Source organism: Oncorhynchus mykiss, chromosome 3, assembly GCF_057628025.1.
Source record: "Oncorhynchus mykiss isolate SJ-2025 chromosome 3, ASM5762802v1, whole genome shotgun sequence".
NCBI lineage: Eukaryota > Metazoa > Chordata > Actinopteri > Salmoniformes > Salmonidae > Oncorhynchus > Oncorhynchus mykiss.
The window spans coordinates 58,548,481-58,563,608 of record NC_143024.1 but is presented as its reverse complement, the minus strand read 5'-3'; the positions used below and the strand labels follow the sequence as shown (position 1 = coordinate 58,563,608).

At 41.4% G+C, this 15,128-nt stretch overlaps 1 protein-coding gene across 1 annotated transcript in view; it reads right to left on the bottom strand.

Annotated features, from left to right (window-relative positions):
- Positions 1–318: 318 nt before the first annotated feature.
- Positions 319–15,128, bottom strand: part of LOC110520046 (G protein-activated inward rectifier potassium channel 1-like) — a 32,536-nt gene continuing 17,726 nt past the window's right edge. Inside the window, exon 3 of the mRNA XM_021597024.3 lies at positions 319–2,315. Coding sequence (XP_021452699.1) covers positions 1,678–2,315 — 638 coding nt within the window. The 3' untranslated portion in view covers positions 319–1,677. The remainder of the gene's footprint in view (positions 2,316–15,128) is intronic.

The window sequence follows — 15,128 nt, the reverse complement described above, 5'->3', positions numbered from 1 at the left end:
ATCTCATATATTAGAAATAGCTTATTAAGATTCTGAACAAAGGCTTATCTCTGGATAGAGAATAGACTTAACTGACGGCAAGCTTGATATGATACTGCATTGAATTATATAATAAACTATTTTTGGTAACTCTATAAACCCCAATCATACTTATTCATATAGTACATTCAATACATATTGTACCATGTTATGTAATGTCCATAACAACTAGACTTTTTTAACACACTTCGGGTCTTCTATGCAAGCCTTTTTATTTATTTGACAGTGACAGTGCAAAAAGCAAGCTACCCGTGTCCCATTAAATCAACGTGTCAACAATTGCCTCTTAGATCTTTATTCCTGAAGAGTTTGAGTATCATACAACGTCATTGGTGGTTTTAGTAGGACCAGGTTCCATGGCATTGATTCTGTAAATATACTGGTAATGGGGCTGCTGCAGACCCTGTGGGTATATAAAGATTATAGTCATTAAGAATAACATTATTGCTTTAGTTAAAGAGAGAGCATAATAGACTCTTAAGACAAAGGTGGTTACTTTTTCCTAAATATAGGTCCACCTCTAAATCTATATCTATGCGGTGACAGTTAACTCGAAATTTTGGTGCACGTTTTCAATGAAAAGTCGAATAAATAATAATTTGAACTTCAAAACGACTGTTTGAGAAGGCATACACGAACACGTGTGTTCAGTTGTTTCAACTTCCATGTCAAAGAGGCATTGTACAGTACTGCTCAGGACATTTGTCCAAACGCCATAAATGCTTCCTGCCATGAACAGTACCCCTAAATAGTGTACTGTGTGTTGTGTAATGGTTATGTTGTGCTTATAAGGCGGTAGTCTTGGCCCTTCCAACATAAGTGTTACCTTGAAAAGTAAGCTCACGTTGCTTAATAAGATTGTGCCCAGTTCCAATCTGTCATATGATGTGGACCATGCATTTGCAAATATAGATTGCATCGCCCAGCAACATACAGTACGCTTGCTGAACTAAGGAAGGTGTAAACATCTCACATGGTAAGACATCCTCCTATACATGAAATACCAAAAATACAGCCGTGAACAAACGTGGAAATGGAAACAAGGTAATATAGTAAAGGCTAAACATCTGTGTCTATTACCTTTGTCTAGCTAAGACAATAATAATAGTAGCATGCATTTAACAGAGCGTTGCCACACAATTTTACAGTAAACAACAAAAGCGGCCAACTCAAATCAAATGTATGCAGCCTTCTCCGCCGTAAATTAGACCCATGTAATGTAGGTTCTCCATTTTTGTAAACCACGTGGCGTTGTGCAAATGTTCGGACCCATTGTAAGTAATGTCACTGTTCAAATCATCTCTGTAAAATAATACAGCAATAAATGTCATGCCAGAAATTAGAGAGAATCTGTTTTGCATGCGGTTAGTGTATTGGACATGCCAGATTGTGCTAATCGTACATTGTCCTGAAGAAATCAGAGGTCTTTCATCATAGCACGTATGCTTCCATCCAGGAACAAATGTTCTGTATTCCATCACCCCCCCCCCCCCCCCCCCCTTTATATAAGGTATATCTGTACGAATATATACACTACATTTTCTTGAGTATAAGAATCATGTCTTTTAATAAATTTGAAATAATACAAGGGTTGGAATAAGGGTATGGGGTGTGATAAGTTAAAACGGGTTGCCCATTCTACGTGAAGCGGTCGGAATTCATCTTTCTGAGTTTCGGGGGCAGGTGTCCGTCCATTCGGCCCCCTACCCCCCCTCCCCCCTGCATCCTTAGCAGCTTGGGGGGCAAGTCTGCCACGGATTGGCTGATGGGATCGGAGCTGATCTTGGAGACCATCTTGCTCATCTGTTTCTCATCGGAGACGCCTGGGACGGAGCTGATGCGCTGCAGCTTCATTGGCAGCTCCCCCATGCTCCCGGGGTAGATCATCTCCGAAGTGGTGGAGCTCATCCTCAGCAGCTTCCTAGGCATGGGCAGCCCGTCCCGTCCGCAGCCGCCCCCTTGCATCTTCTGCAGCTTGGATGGCAGCTTGGTGGTGGTGCTCTCCTTGTCCTCCAGGTTCTCCAGGCAGTCCATGGAGCTGTTCTTCCCTCCCTCGCCGCTGTTGCACAGGGACGGGGCCATGAGTGGAGAGGACATGAGCAGGTTTTCCTCCTGCTCCTTCACGCTGTACGGGGGAGTGTTGACCTCAAACGTGGCGTGAAACTGAGAGTAGTCCACCTTGAAGAACCCCTCCTCCAGGGAGATGACCGGGAAGAAACGATGTCCCCATAGAACCTCGTCCTCAGTGTAAGAGGTCCTCGCTTGGCAAGTCATCCCTGTCAAACACAGACAAAACAGAGAAACAAAAAGATCATGGTTGATTGGATTGATTATCATTATTGCAGGAAATGAACTTGATGACTTCGACTCTACCGCAGGGAATGATGTCAGATTGTCAGTGCACGAGGCGCACGAGGCTAATGCTGTGGAGATTAAATATTTGACTAGCACAGCGTTAAACAAACACTTCATAATCAAAGAGCAACCCTTTACTCAATTACATGCCTGGCGCAGTGCCAATTAAGTGTTCATAAAAGATTGTTTTCATTCATCAAACAATATCACTCACAAAATGTACTTGATTAATTAGTACATATAACAGAGAAATGTACCTACAAAAAAAACGATTATTTGATGCTCAGGTTCCATACAACACTAATTCCTCAGTAATTTGAGAAAGAAGCAGAGAATATCAGTACTGGCCTAGAGGCCATACAGCAATTACTTATTAGATGAAAAGCACTACCATATAAACAATGTTGGCTTTCAGAGAATTCCTCCGGTCTGACAAGAAAATAACTCAGCCATTCCTTCTCCCCAATAACTCTTTAACGTGATTAGAAAAAGCACACAACAAATGTCTTAATTGGTCATCATCTGTCACTGGTCATTCACTACATTAGTGCTAAGATGATGCACTACTAAAGGTGTCACTGTTGTGCACATTTGTAACGCGTATCTTCTTGTTCTCATTCATGTTTGAGCAGCAATACCGGGAGCCTGAAAATAAGCAACTACAAGCATTCATCTATCACATAATGCATACAGTACAGTGCACCCGAGCGGGATTCATTGTCTTTGGCCGGAGTACAACATTACAATGACTCGACATCTTTATTCCTAAAAGACTGCTTTCATTTTGCCTTTCATCGCTAGGGAAACAATTGTACAACATTACAAAGACTTGACATCTTTATTCCTAAAAGACTGCTTTCATTTAGCCTTTCATCGCTAGGGAAACAATTGTACAACATTACAAAGACTTGACATCTTTATTCCTAAAAGACTGCTTTCATTTAGCCTTTCATCGCTAGGGAAACAATTGTACAACATTACAAAGACTTGACATCTTTATTCCTAAAAGACTGCTTTCATTTAGCCTTTCATCGCTAGGGAAACAATTGTTCAACATTTAAACGACTGGACATCTTTATTCCTAAAAGACTGCTTTCATTTTGACTTTCCTTGATAGGGAAACAATTGCTATTTCAGAGGCAGTGAATCGTCTTGACACTTTCGAAAAGTTTCCCGTTATGAGTAGATGTCTTCTGTCTAAGTCACCCTGGAGCCTTTTGTTACTCACCAATTCAGTTCATACAGTGACCTTGGTTAGGAACTAGAAGAGAGCATATTAAGATAATCAAATGACTTCAATGCTGGACCACAGGAAGCTTAGCAAAGACAAGGGTGCAATGAGTTCAATGGACTTTCCTGACAACTCATATCTCTTTGGGAAGTTAAAAGATATATTACCATTCATGGGACTTCAAATTCAAAATTCAACTATGTGGACACCCCTTCAAATGTGTGGATTCGGCTATTTCAGCCAATTTCTGCCCTGCTAGAGCTGCCCAGGTCAACTGTAAGTGCTGTTATTTTGAAGTGGAAACATCTAGGAGCAACAACGGCTCAGCCGCAAAGTGGTAGGCCACACAAGCTCACAGAACGGGACCACGAGTGCTGAAGCGCGTAAAAATCGTCAGTCCTCGGTTGCAACACTCAGTACCGAGTTCCAATCTGCCTCTGGAAGCAACGTCAGCACAATAACTGTTCATGGGGAGCTTCATGAAATGGGTTTCCATGGCTGAGCAGCCGCACACAGCTGCCATTGTGGTGTAAAGCTTGCCGTCATTGCACTCTTGAAAAGTGGAGTGTTGAATCACGCTTCACCATCTGGCAGTCTGACAGACACATCTGGGTTTGGCTGATGCCAGGAGAACGCTACCTGCCCGAATGCATGGTGCCAACTGTAAAGTTTGGTGGAATAGGTATAATGGTTTGGGGCTGTTTTTCATGGTTTGGGATAGGCCCCTTAGTGAGTACAGTGAAGGGAAATCTTAATGCTACTGCATACAATGACATTCTAGACAGTTCTGTGCTTCCATCTTTGTGGCAACACTTTGGGGAAGGCCCTTCTTGCTTCAGCATGACAATGCCCTTGTGCACTAAGTGAGGTCCATACAGAAATTGTTTGTCAAGATCGGTGTGGAAGAACTTGACTGGCCTGCACAGAGGTCTGACCTCAACCCCACCAAACACCCGTGGGATGAATTGGAACGGCGACTGCGAGCCGGGCCTAATCGCTCAACATCAGTGGCCGACCTCACTAATGCTCGTGGCTGAACGGAAGCAAGTCCCCGCAGCAATGTTCCAACATCTAGTGGAAAGCCTTCCCAGAAGAGTGGAGGCTGTTATAGCAGCAAAGGGAGGACCAACTCCATATTAATGCCCATGATTTTGGAATTAGATGTTTGACGAACAGGTGTCCACATACTTTTGGCCATGAGGTGTAGATAAGATAGGTCATATGAGACAGGTTTCTGCTATACTCTTTTAGCAAGCTCAGTGTGGTCAGCCATGCTGCCATCAAGGCTCAAGTGAAGGAAAGTTTCAAGTTTACAAGGTTCAGTTCCATGGATTTAAGATACTCGATCATGAGCACCAGGCATCGTGAATGCTTAATAAACACTCCACTCATATCCCCGTAAACAAATTAATATAACGAGGATTGAATGATGAGGTTTGAATTAATGAGCCGCAACATGAATTTGTTTTACATAAAGCTACGGGTTCATCTTCAGGATAACCCTCTCGTCCCTGTTCTTCGGCAGATGCTATCGTAATTACAGTTACATGATCTGATTACTTGCATTGTATCCATTCACCCTGAGCAGAGCTCCATGCAACAACCTTTTGTACATTTGAATGTCTAGGAAAACATGGCTACGGGAGGCGGTATTTTACACACGGCCATAATTAATTTCATGAATTCATTAAGCAAAAACGAATTATAACAGGGATGAGATCAACATCTGACCATTTGTCAGTCCAGGACGTTGAACTGAGCCACTTCTTACATTTCCTTTTAACTAAGTATGGAAGCTATAAAAATGCTGGAAGCACTTGTGTTCTTGGAGCCTTGTTCAAGTCCATTAGAAGCTGAGTGGTTGCCCTGATATCAGTATCACGCATTGTATACTAACTACTGGCCTACTAGTTTAAAAATGTTGATGCAGCAATAAATGAATCAGAATTCTTAATTAAGGAATGAATTCATAAGCGTTCAAAGACACTAAAGATTGTGTTACAGTGGGTATTGTTTATCTTTAATTGAAGCTATGATCATCTGTGTTTCTGCCACTGTTTCCACGGTCCATGCAATAATCCGCTGATAACAGTTTTTAATAGTCACAGTCAAGTCACAGATGTGCCCAAGGGAACATTGAGTATGGTCAGAGTATTCTGAGTATTATTTCTGCCCTATCGCTCTGCCGTTCTGAGTGCTTTCGTGTCGAGTGCTCTATTGTCCCTCTAACCACTCGGACATCGATGCAAATGGGATCGAAAATCAAATCAAACACTTATCATTTAAACAGTATCTTCCTTTTAAAATTGTGATTGATCAATTTGAAGTAAGAAGTTCAACAACAGGTTGAAACTGAGTGGAAAACGTGATCCTAGTGGATGTTGTTTCAAAGCCTAAAACAATGAAATGGACAGTGCTTTCTAAGGTGATAATTAATTCAAAACACCCATATGCATGTTAGAGCTTATGCATACCCATAGGCCTACAGTTGCAGTTGGAAGTTTACATACACATAGGATGTAGTCATTAAAACTCGTAGTCATTACAATTTCTTGTTAACAAACTATAGTTTTTGCAAGTCAGTGAGGACATCTACTTTGTGCATGAAACAAATGTTTTTTCCAACAGTATTTTACAGACAGATTATTTCACTTATCACAATTCCAGTGGGTCAGAAGTTTACATACACTAAGTTGACTGTGTCTTTAAACAGCTTGGAAAATTCCAGAAAATTATGTCATGGCTTTAGAAGCCTCTGATAGGCTAATTGACATAAATTGAGGCAATTGGAATGGTGCCTGTGGATGTATTTCAAGGCCTACCTTCAAACTCAGTGCCTCTTTGCTTGATATCATGGGGAAATCTAAATAAATCAGCCAAAACTGCAGAATAAAAATTGTAGACCTCCACAATTCTGGTTCATCCTTGGGGGCAATTTCCAAACACCTGAAGATATCACATTCATCGGTACAAACAATAGTACGCAAGTATAATCACCACGGGACTACGCAGCTGTCATACCGCACAGGAAGGAGATGCGTTCTGTCTCCTAGAGATGAACGTACTTTATGGTGAAAAGTGCAAATCAATTCCAGAACAGATGCTGGAGGAAACAGGTACAAAAGTATTTATGTCCACAGTAAAACGAGTCCTATATCGACATAACCTGAAAGGAAGGAAGCAAGGAAGAAGCCACTGCTCCAAAACCGCATTAAAAAAGCCAGACTACGGTTTGCAACTGCACATGGGGACAACAATCGTACTTTTTGGAGAAATGTCCTCTGGTCTGATGAAACCAAAATAGAACTGTTTGGCCATAATGACTATCATTATATTTGGAGGAAAAAGGGGGAGGGTTGCAAGCAGAAGAACCCTATCCTAACCGTGAAGCACAGGGGTGGCAGCATCATGTTGTGGAGGTGCTTTGCTGCAGGAGGGACTGTTACTATTTACGAACACACCCAGCCTTTAGTCTTGAAATCTTTGGTTGTGCATACATTTACATATGTGTGGTCCCAGCAGGAATTGAACCCACAACCCTGGCATAGGAAGCACCATGCTCTACCAACTGAGCCTCTCTGCTATATTAGTCAACAACACTGTAAGCTAAAAGTCACATCCAAAAGACTGCCAGAGACACAGAACATATTAAAAATCAATATAGCACACCACTTAATGGAGCATAATCAGTAGAGGATATTAAAATATTGTGATAAAGTTCAACGGAACTGGCCCGGAGGGTGTGACAGGAGTTATTGAAGCCACAAATAAATCATTATATTTCCTCCATTTATTCTGTAACATAATAATACTCAGTAATCTATAGTGATTGGCACACAATAAGGATAATCACACTGCTTCTCTGAGATCAGATAATCAAACTTGTGGTGACTCACTGTTGGGTAACTCTCTGTTTTCTGACCTGCATCCTATTGAGTGGCTTCATATTGGAGGAGAGCCCAGCTATTTTGTAAAAGCACCATCGACAGTATTACAAGAAGGTAATTTGGTGTTGCGTAAGTAGGTAGCTTCCTGCATCCATATACTAAAAGCCATCAACAATCTCAGTGAAGAGGCTGCTCTGTGATTTCCCTTCCGTTGGGAAAAAGAAACAATTACAGACAAATTGCCATCATAACCATTTGGAAACATGGAGGTGATATGAGCACAATTAAACACTGCAAAACATTTTTTATTGTGAGCGTTAGAAGAGGAGAGAAAGCAATTGTAACAATGACAAGAAAAACATCAGAAATTGTGCCACAGCTGTATGGAAAACAAGTGTGGTTGTTTTTGTTTTAATAAGACCTTACGTAATCGTCATACCTGCCTGGAACTGTGTGTTTCTATGGAAACCAAATCTACCAACGATACGTGAGCATAAACACACCATATAAAGGCTATTTGGATCGTCACCTTTGAGTGCAACTCGAGGCAAATGTGGCGTACATACAATATCCAACACAAAAGTATATTTTTTGTCTTTGACCATCCCAAGCGAAACAACCATCCTTAAAACCACTGGTTATATCACTCAATACTGGATGATGCATCATGTCGCCTAGTTCCTGACCACGGTGACCTGGTTTGATTGCCTGTATGCCCCTGTATCTGTTCCAGCACATCACTTCTCCTCAAAGTGTGTTTGTTTTGCTCAAATCTTATATTGACTTATCAGTGACGGGATCTCATATTACAAATAGCATCTTTAATAAGCACACCGAAAGGTTACTTTATTCTCATACATCTCTATTACCATCTGTCTTGCTCTTTCATCCTCACGGGACACAGACTGCGCTCTGTGTCCAGACCTCTCGTCGATTTTCCAATTTATACCCTGTAATGTGCATTGCTGGATAGACCGTCTGTCCCAAGTCCAAACACTTCTTCAAAGTCCCAAAGACAGATACCAATGGTAGGGTCAGCTTGTTTTAGAGCCATCTCAGCATATTGGGTAATATCACTTTACACCTGCACTCTAGGCCAAGTTTTTCTCAACTCCACTATGTACATCACATCAATGGAGTTGAGAGCGGACGGCTTTGGGCGGACTGAACCTCCTACTACGTCGAGCCGCTGTCAGTCAATACTTGTAAAGAAGTACATTCTTAAACCCGTGCCGCATACCCATGTTTGTCATCTGTAGCTGCGTGCCTTCCTTCGTATGCTGAAATCCACACTTTTTAATAAATCTTTTGTCAAATACATTTACTGACTGTTTCCTTGTTTGAACTGGCAGCGACTCGGTGTATTCGGAGGTACACTCCACCCCCAGTCATCTCAACCCAACTCCACCCAGGTGTACTGTACATACCGTGGAGAAACCCAGCTACTCCTTCCCCAGTGATGCCTTCTCTGTAGAAATTGGATATGGCCCCATCAATGTCACTGTAAGATCATTAATTCATGTAAAGAATATTGACTTTTAATGAGATAGTGAAATTAGAGGGCAATAATTCCAGGGACTGTTTTAATTCTAGACAGCATTTGAAACGTGAAAAGTCCCGCAAAACACTACTGTTTTTATATCGAAGATTATTAGGCAAAAAAAAAACTGAGCTGTGAAAAAAACACTACAACGCCCTCCTTTTTCCAATTGGTGAATCTACAAGAAGCCAGGGGAATGTTGCTCTTCAAATTGAATATACAGTACCCTTCTGATGCAATAATGTGTTGCTATTGAGAGAGTGTTAAAATCAAATTGTATTTGTCACATACACATGATTAGCAGATGTTAATGCGAGTGTAGCGAAATTCTTATGCTTCTAGTTCCGACAATGCAGTAATAACCAACGAGGAATCTAACCTAACAAATTCCACAACTACTACCTTATACACACAAGTGTAAGGGGATAAAGAATATGTACATAAAGATATATGAATGAGTGATGATACAGAACGGCATAGGCAAGATGCAGTGGATGGTATCGAGTACAGTATATACATATGAGATGAGTAATGTAGGGTATGTAAACAAAGTGGCATAGTTTAAAGTGGCTAGTGATACATGTATTACATAAAGATGCAGTAGATGATATAGAGTACAGTATATACATATACATATTAGAAGAGTAATGTAGGGTATGTAAACATTATATTATATTAAGTGGCATTGTTTAAAGTGCTAGTCATACATTTTTACATCAATTTCCACTATTAAAGTGGCTGGAGTTGAGTTAGTATGTTGGCAGCAGCCACTCAATGTTAGTGGTGCCTGTTTAACAGTCTGATGGCCTTGAGATAGAAGCTGTTTTCCAGTCTCTCTGTCCCTGCTTTGATGCAGCTGTACTGACCTCGCCTTCTGGATGATAGTGGGGTGAACAGGCAGTGGCTTGGTTGGTTGTTGTCCTTGATGATCTTTATGGCATTCCTGTGACATCGGGTGGTATAGGTGTCCTGGAGGGCAGGTGGTTTCCCCCAGGTGATGCGTTGTGCAGACCTCACTACCCTCTGGAGAGCCTTACGGTTGTGGGCGGAGCAGTTGCCGTACCAGGCGGTGATACAGCCCGACAGGATGTTCTCGATTGTGCATCTGTAGAAGTTTGTGAGTGCTTTTGGTGACAAGCCAAATTGCTTCAGCCTCCTGAGGTTGAAGAGGCGTTGCAGAGGACGTTGATCTCTCTGAGGTTGTGTGTTTGGGAGTCTATCAAAGTGTCAGAGGAATAGATGCAGTCCTGCTGGATAATACTGAGTTAGCTTTTGTCATATAACAAAATTGAACAGCAGCCAAGTCACTAAAGTGACAGGGAGATAAAACGGATTCTGTGGGTGCCGAGAATGGAAAGTGGACTAGCAGAAAGCTTGTCAGTAGTTTCTGCTTGATGGTGGCTCACTAAGCTTACTGGCATTCATGGAGCAGAGTCTCTAACATAAGCTTATCCAGAATATAGAAGCCACAGGAGCTGTTTTCTGTTTGCTGTATGGTCTCAGTCATATGCTGGATATCAGGGGTGCACAACTCCATTGTCCCCAGACCTCGAGGACCAGAGTCTTGCATCCTGGCTGTAGATAGATGCCTGTTTCATTCTACCCAGTTCTTACATATCAAAAAATAAACACAGATCATTTTTTCTTCAGAAAACACAAAAAGTGCTTTCCTGAGCTTGTTTTACACAACAACCTGCATTTTTTGGGGGGGAAAGATGAAATGCAAATGGTGCTAAGAATGTACATATTTATGCAAATAGAGGATTGTTTGTTATTCAGATTAGCATGTTTCTGCACTTCGACACCCACAGCCCAAGTCACTGAGAGAAAGGTGGGCGTAAAGAGTCCTCCCCGACCTCTAAATTATATCACAGACAAGGATCTGCAGATGTAAGACAACCTCTCACAAACACACACACACACACGTGCATGCACGCAAGCACACAGCCACACACACACGCACAGACACGCACTCATCCACCCACCCTCACTCACCAGTATATGGCTGTCAGCACAGTCCCCTGACATAGTATCAGGGCTTTAGAGGCAACTGAAGTGTTTTTGTATGAGAAAAAACGCTAGCAGAAGCAAGAATGGGAATCTGGACCGTGAATAGAGAATCACGACTCAACCCTCTTGTCCTTGCATCAGAGCACTGTTCAGATCTTTTTTGGTAATAAATGACATTAACATATGAATGCTTTAATAATTTACAAAATGGTGAGCAGCAACAATTAAATACCAATTCATCATGTTGAAGGTTGTTGCTGACAAGCAGAAGAATGCATCCCTGCTTGACTACTTCTTTATTAAAGAGATGCACTAAGCTAGAGCAGCACGGAGAAGCAAACTGACAGAGGGAATAAGCATCCAATAGATGCCCCATTTGAAAAGAGTGTAGCACCTATTTCTCAATGCCAAAAACACATATACTAGTAACTTAGATCACCCCCAAGAAATCATTCCCAAATGTTAACAAATTCTTAAATCAATGTTTATAATATTGTAATGTGGTCCTTAAAGTTGGGTTTGAGGTTTTCTCCTAATCAGCTCTTAACTTTGGAAACAAACCCATAACGCCCTAAGCTCTGTGTCACACTTTGGAAATACAAGTCTTCACTTAGAAATGCTGGTGATATGTGAATGCTTCCATACAGCCCTTACATAGTAGGTAGTTTAAAGCATAGCACAGAGAATTTTAGACCGAGCTTTACTTGGCGATACTTATTCAATTCCCCCCACTTGGAAGACAACACGTCTTCTAAACTTCAATGTATAGTTCCATGCGGTTCGTTTGAATTTATAAATTGTCTTCCAAGTCGGGAATTGAGGAAGTATCCATTTCCGATGGTTTCTGAACACTACAATATGTTTACAAGCATGATAGCTGTACTTTTAGTTTATGGTTTACGCAGCTTGTTGGCCATTAGCCAATCAGCGTTCCTCAACTAGTTCAAAGCACAAACGCACCCAACTGGTATTTACGACATCACAACTGCTAAATTCCCACTTGGATTTGAACGCATAATTAGTTTGAATACGTGTGGGGTTTTTCCGTAAGCGTAAAGACAGTAACAGTATCGAGCTAGCAATTGTATTTTATACATCATCTTTTTTTGTTGTCAAAGTTTTAGTGAAGTTTTCGACCATTGCAATTGAAAACGTTTTATGAAGTGGGATACATATTGTGAGAATGAGGCGGGCATTTCATCCCTGGGAATTTCAACTGCTATCGACAATCAAAGGAGGGGCTTCAGCAGGAAGTTGCTTCGGTGGATGCTGTCCCTACCACCAACTTCTAAAGCTTCTCAATCAGCAGCACTGAGCATTATCATCATTATCGCTGGCGCATTAAGTTAACATCTTCCATCTAAATAACACTGATGAAACTAAAGAAATGCAAACATGTCTACCAGTTGTTGGTAGCTAAATGCTGGTCATATTATAGCTTGATGTCCGCAATGTGTGTCATATAGCCTCTGCTGATGGTAATATACAAGCCTATGAGCACCGTCTTAACGAGCCCAATAATGGACTAAAGGATCCTAACGTTACTCCGTATTGTCCAAGGACCTTACATGTTCTGTTTAGAGGCGAATTGGCTCTGGCTGCCAAAACAGCCAAGTACTCCATCTAAACTTGAATCCATTCTCAATTGCGGCACAGTTTAAGAAGTAAAAAGCCCTCTACTTTCATATCACAAACACTAACTGTACACTGTTTTAACACCGTTGCAGCCGACAGTATTTCTTTCAGTGACAACACGTTCGTGGCACCCATCTTCCGTTTACACCCAGGTGTTCGGAGACGCAGATGGCTAAATAGCGCAGGTACGCCTCTATCTTCCGTTTGTTTTTGCTCCCTAAAAACTTGAGACATCTGTGGCATGGTGTTGTGTGACACAACTACACATTTAAAGTGGCCTTCTATTGTCCCCAGCCCAAGGTGCACCTGTGTAATGAACATGCTGTTTAATCAGCTTCTTAATATGCCACATCTGTCAGGTGGAGGAATTATCTTGGCAAAGGATAAATGCTCATTAATAGGGAAGTAAACAAACTTGTGCTCTCTGTGTTTGAGAGAAACAAGCTTTTTGTGCATATGGAACATTTCTGGGATGTTTTTATTTCAGCTCATGAAACAAACACTTTACATGGTGCGTTTATATTATTGTTCTGTGTACTTTAGCTATAATTGTCTGTTTCTATTTAATTTGCCAGCGATCACGATAGATAAAAGCTAGCTTATGTTAGCTGTACCATTTGAAGGTTAGCTATAATTAATGCACAATCACAATAGTTTTAGCAAATTGCAGTTCGTTTTCTATTTCACAATTCATTGTCATTACACAAATAACATTTAGAATCAATATTGTCTGTCAGTCATTTTCGTTAGGCACCAGCTTACCATGTTCGGGCCTTTCCATCAGTCTTTGTGGTTTTTATTTGCGGGGAGCATAAATTGTATACTAACAAATCATTAGAACCCATGTATTTTCAATAATATACAGCACCAACTACATGCATATCTGATAGGGCCCATTATCTGCTACCTGGCTTTTAATGGAAAAGGAACAGTTGAATTCACAGGACATACTGTAACAATACTCTGCCGAGTACAGTACTTTGGGTTCCTAACAACTGAATGGCCACCTTTTTTCAACAAAACGCCTGAAAGGACACATCACGTTGTGACTATTAAAGGATGAAAAAAATCAATCAAATTCTGAAACGGATACATCTATTACGGGAACAGTTCCGATCTCTTAGACAAATCTGTTTCTATGGTGACCACCATCAAAATACACTGTATGCTGAGGAAAAGAGAAACCTCTAGCTTTTAGGGGCGTGCTTTCTCCTTTTCATTCTTCATAGATTAATTTAAATCTGTTGTAATACTGTTTTTTAGTATTTAATCAATTCATTAAGGTTGCATCTCGAGCGTTCAGCTTTCAACATGCGGCAGGCAAAATGTGTGCAAGGAAAAAAAACACAGAGAAGGAAATTCACTGGCTGAGAATAAAATGGTGTTGAAATGTACTGCTATGGGGGATGGGTGTTGAGGGAGCCAAAATGCTCAGGCAATAACATCAGTGTGGAGGTAAACAGCAGAGCAGAGCAGGGGCTGTGTGTGTGTGTGTGTGTGTGTGTGTGTGTGTGTGTGTGTGTGTGTGTGAGTGAGAGAGAGGAGATTGCCATTGCCTGCCAAGCCTCTACACAGGGTGAGGTGACAGACCAGGCGCAGGAACATAAGGCTGTACACAACAGCAAGACCACTTAACAAGCAGGGGGGGGGGGGAAACTGACATTATCAAGGGAAAAAGTGTGTTGGTGAGGAATAGGAGATGGGGAGGATGGGCAAAAAGCTGCTACAAAGAGAAGCAGGATAACACAATGGACAAGGGAGTGGGTTTGGGCGGTAGATCTCAGTAACCCACTTCCCTCTATTTAACCCTAGCCGGGAGCCGTTGGAAAAGGGATATTGCATATTCCGTTATGCTTGTGTTTTCTTACTGTGGGTTGAGTGAGGTCCAGTACCCCACAGCATGTCAATAAGACAGAAATAGAAAGCAGACATCCCCCAAAGATCGTCTCCGCTAGAAGCAACCTCCCAAAGAACAAAATGTAAATGTGGCTGTGTGTGTTTAGACCGAGATCGATTAACGTGGACTTCAGGGACACTCGGACGCTAGCGATCAATACTGCACAGTGGCCAAAAAATAAATAAAAGCAGAGCACAACCTTTATTACTTTGCGATAACAGACAGTTAATGAGGAGCCCCAATCTTCAGTCAGTTTTGACCAAGCTCTAGGCTACCCATCCTTCCTTAGTGATTATTTAATATAACCAAGATCCTTGTCTGGTTCCATTTAGTTCTGGATGGCGAAAGTGGCAACATGATACCCCTATCAACAATCTAAGTGACACTTTATATAGGCACATATAAAGTAACATTTGCAATACTACTATACACAATACATTCGTATTAGACTTGCATATTAAGTCCAAAACACATGCAAGTCCTTGGAGACAAAGATACAATTATTTCCAACTCTAAGTAGCGTGATGACGACTC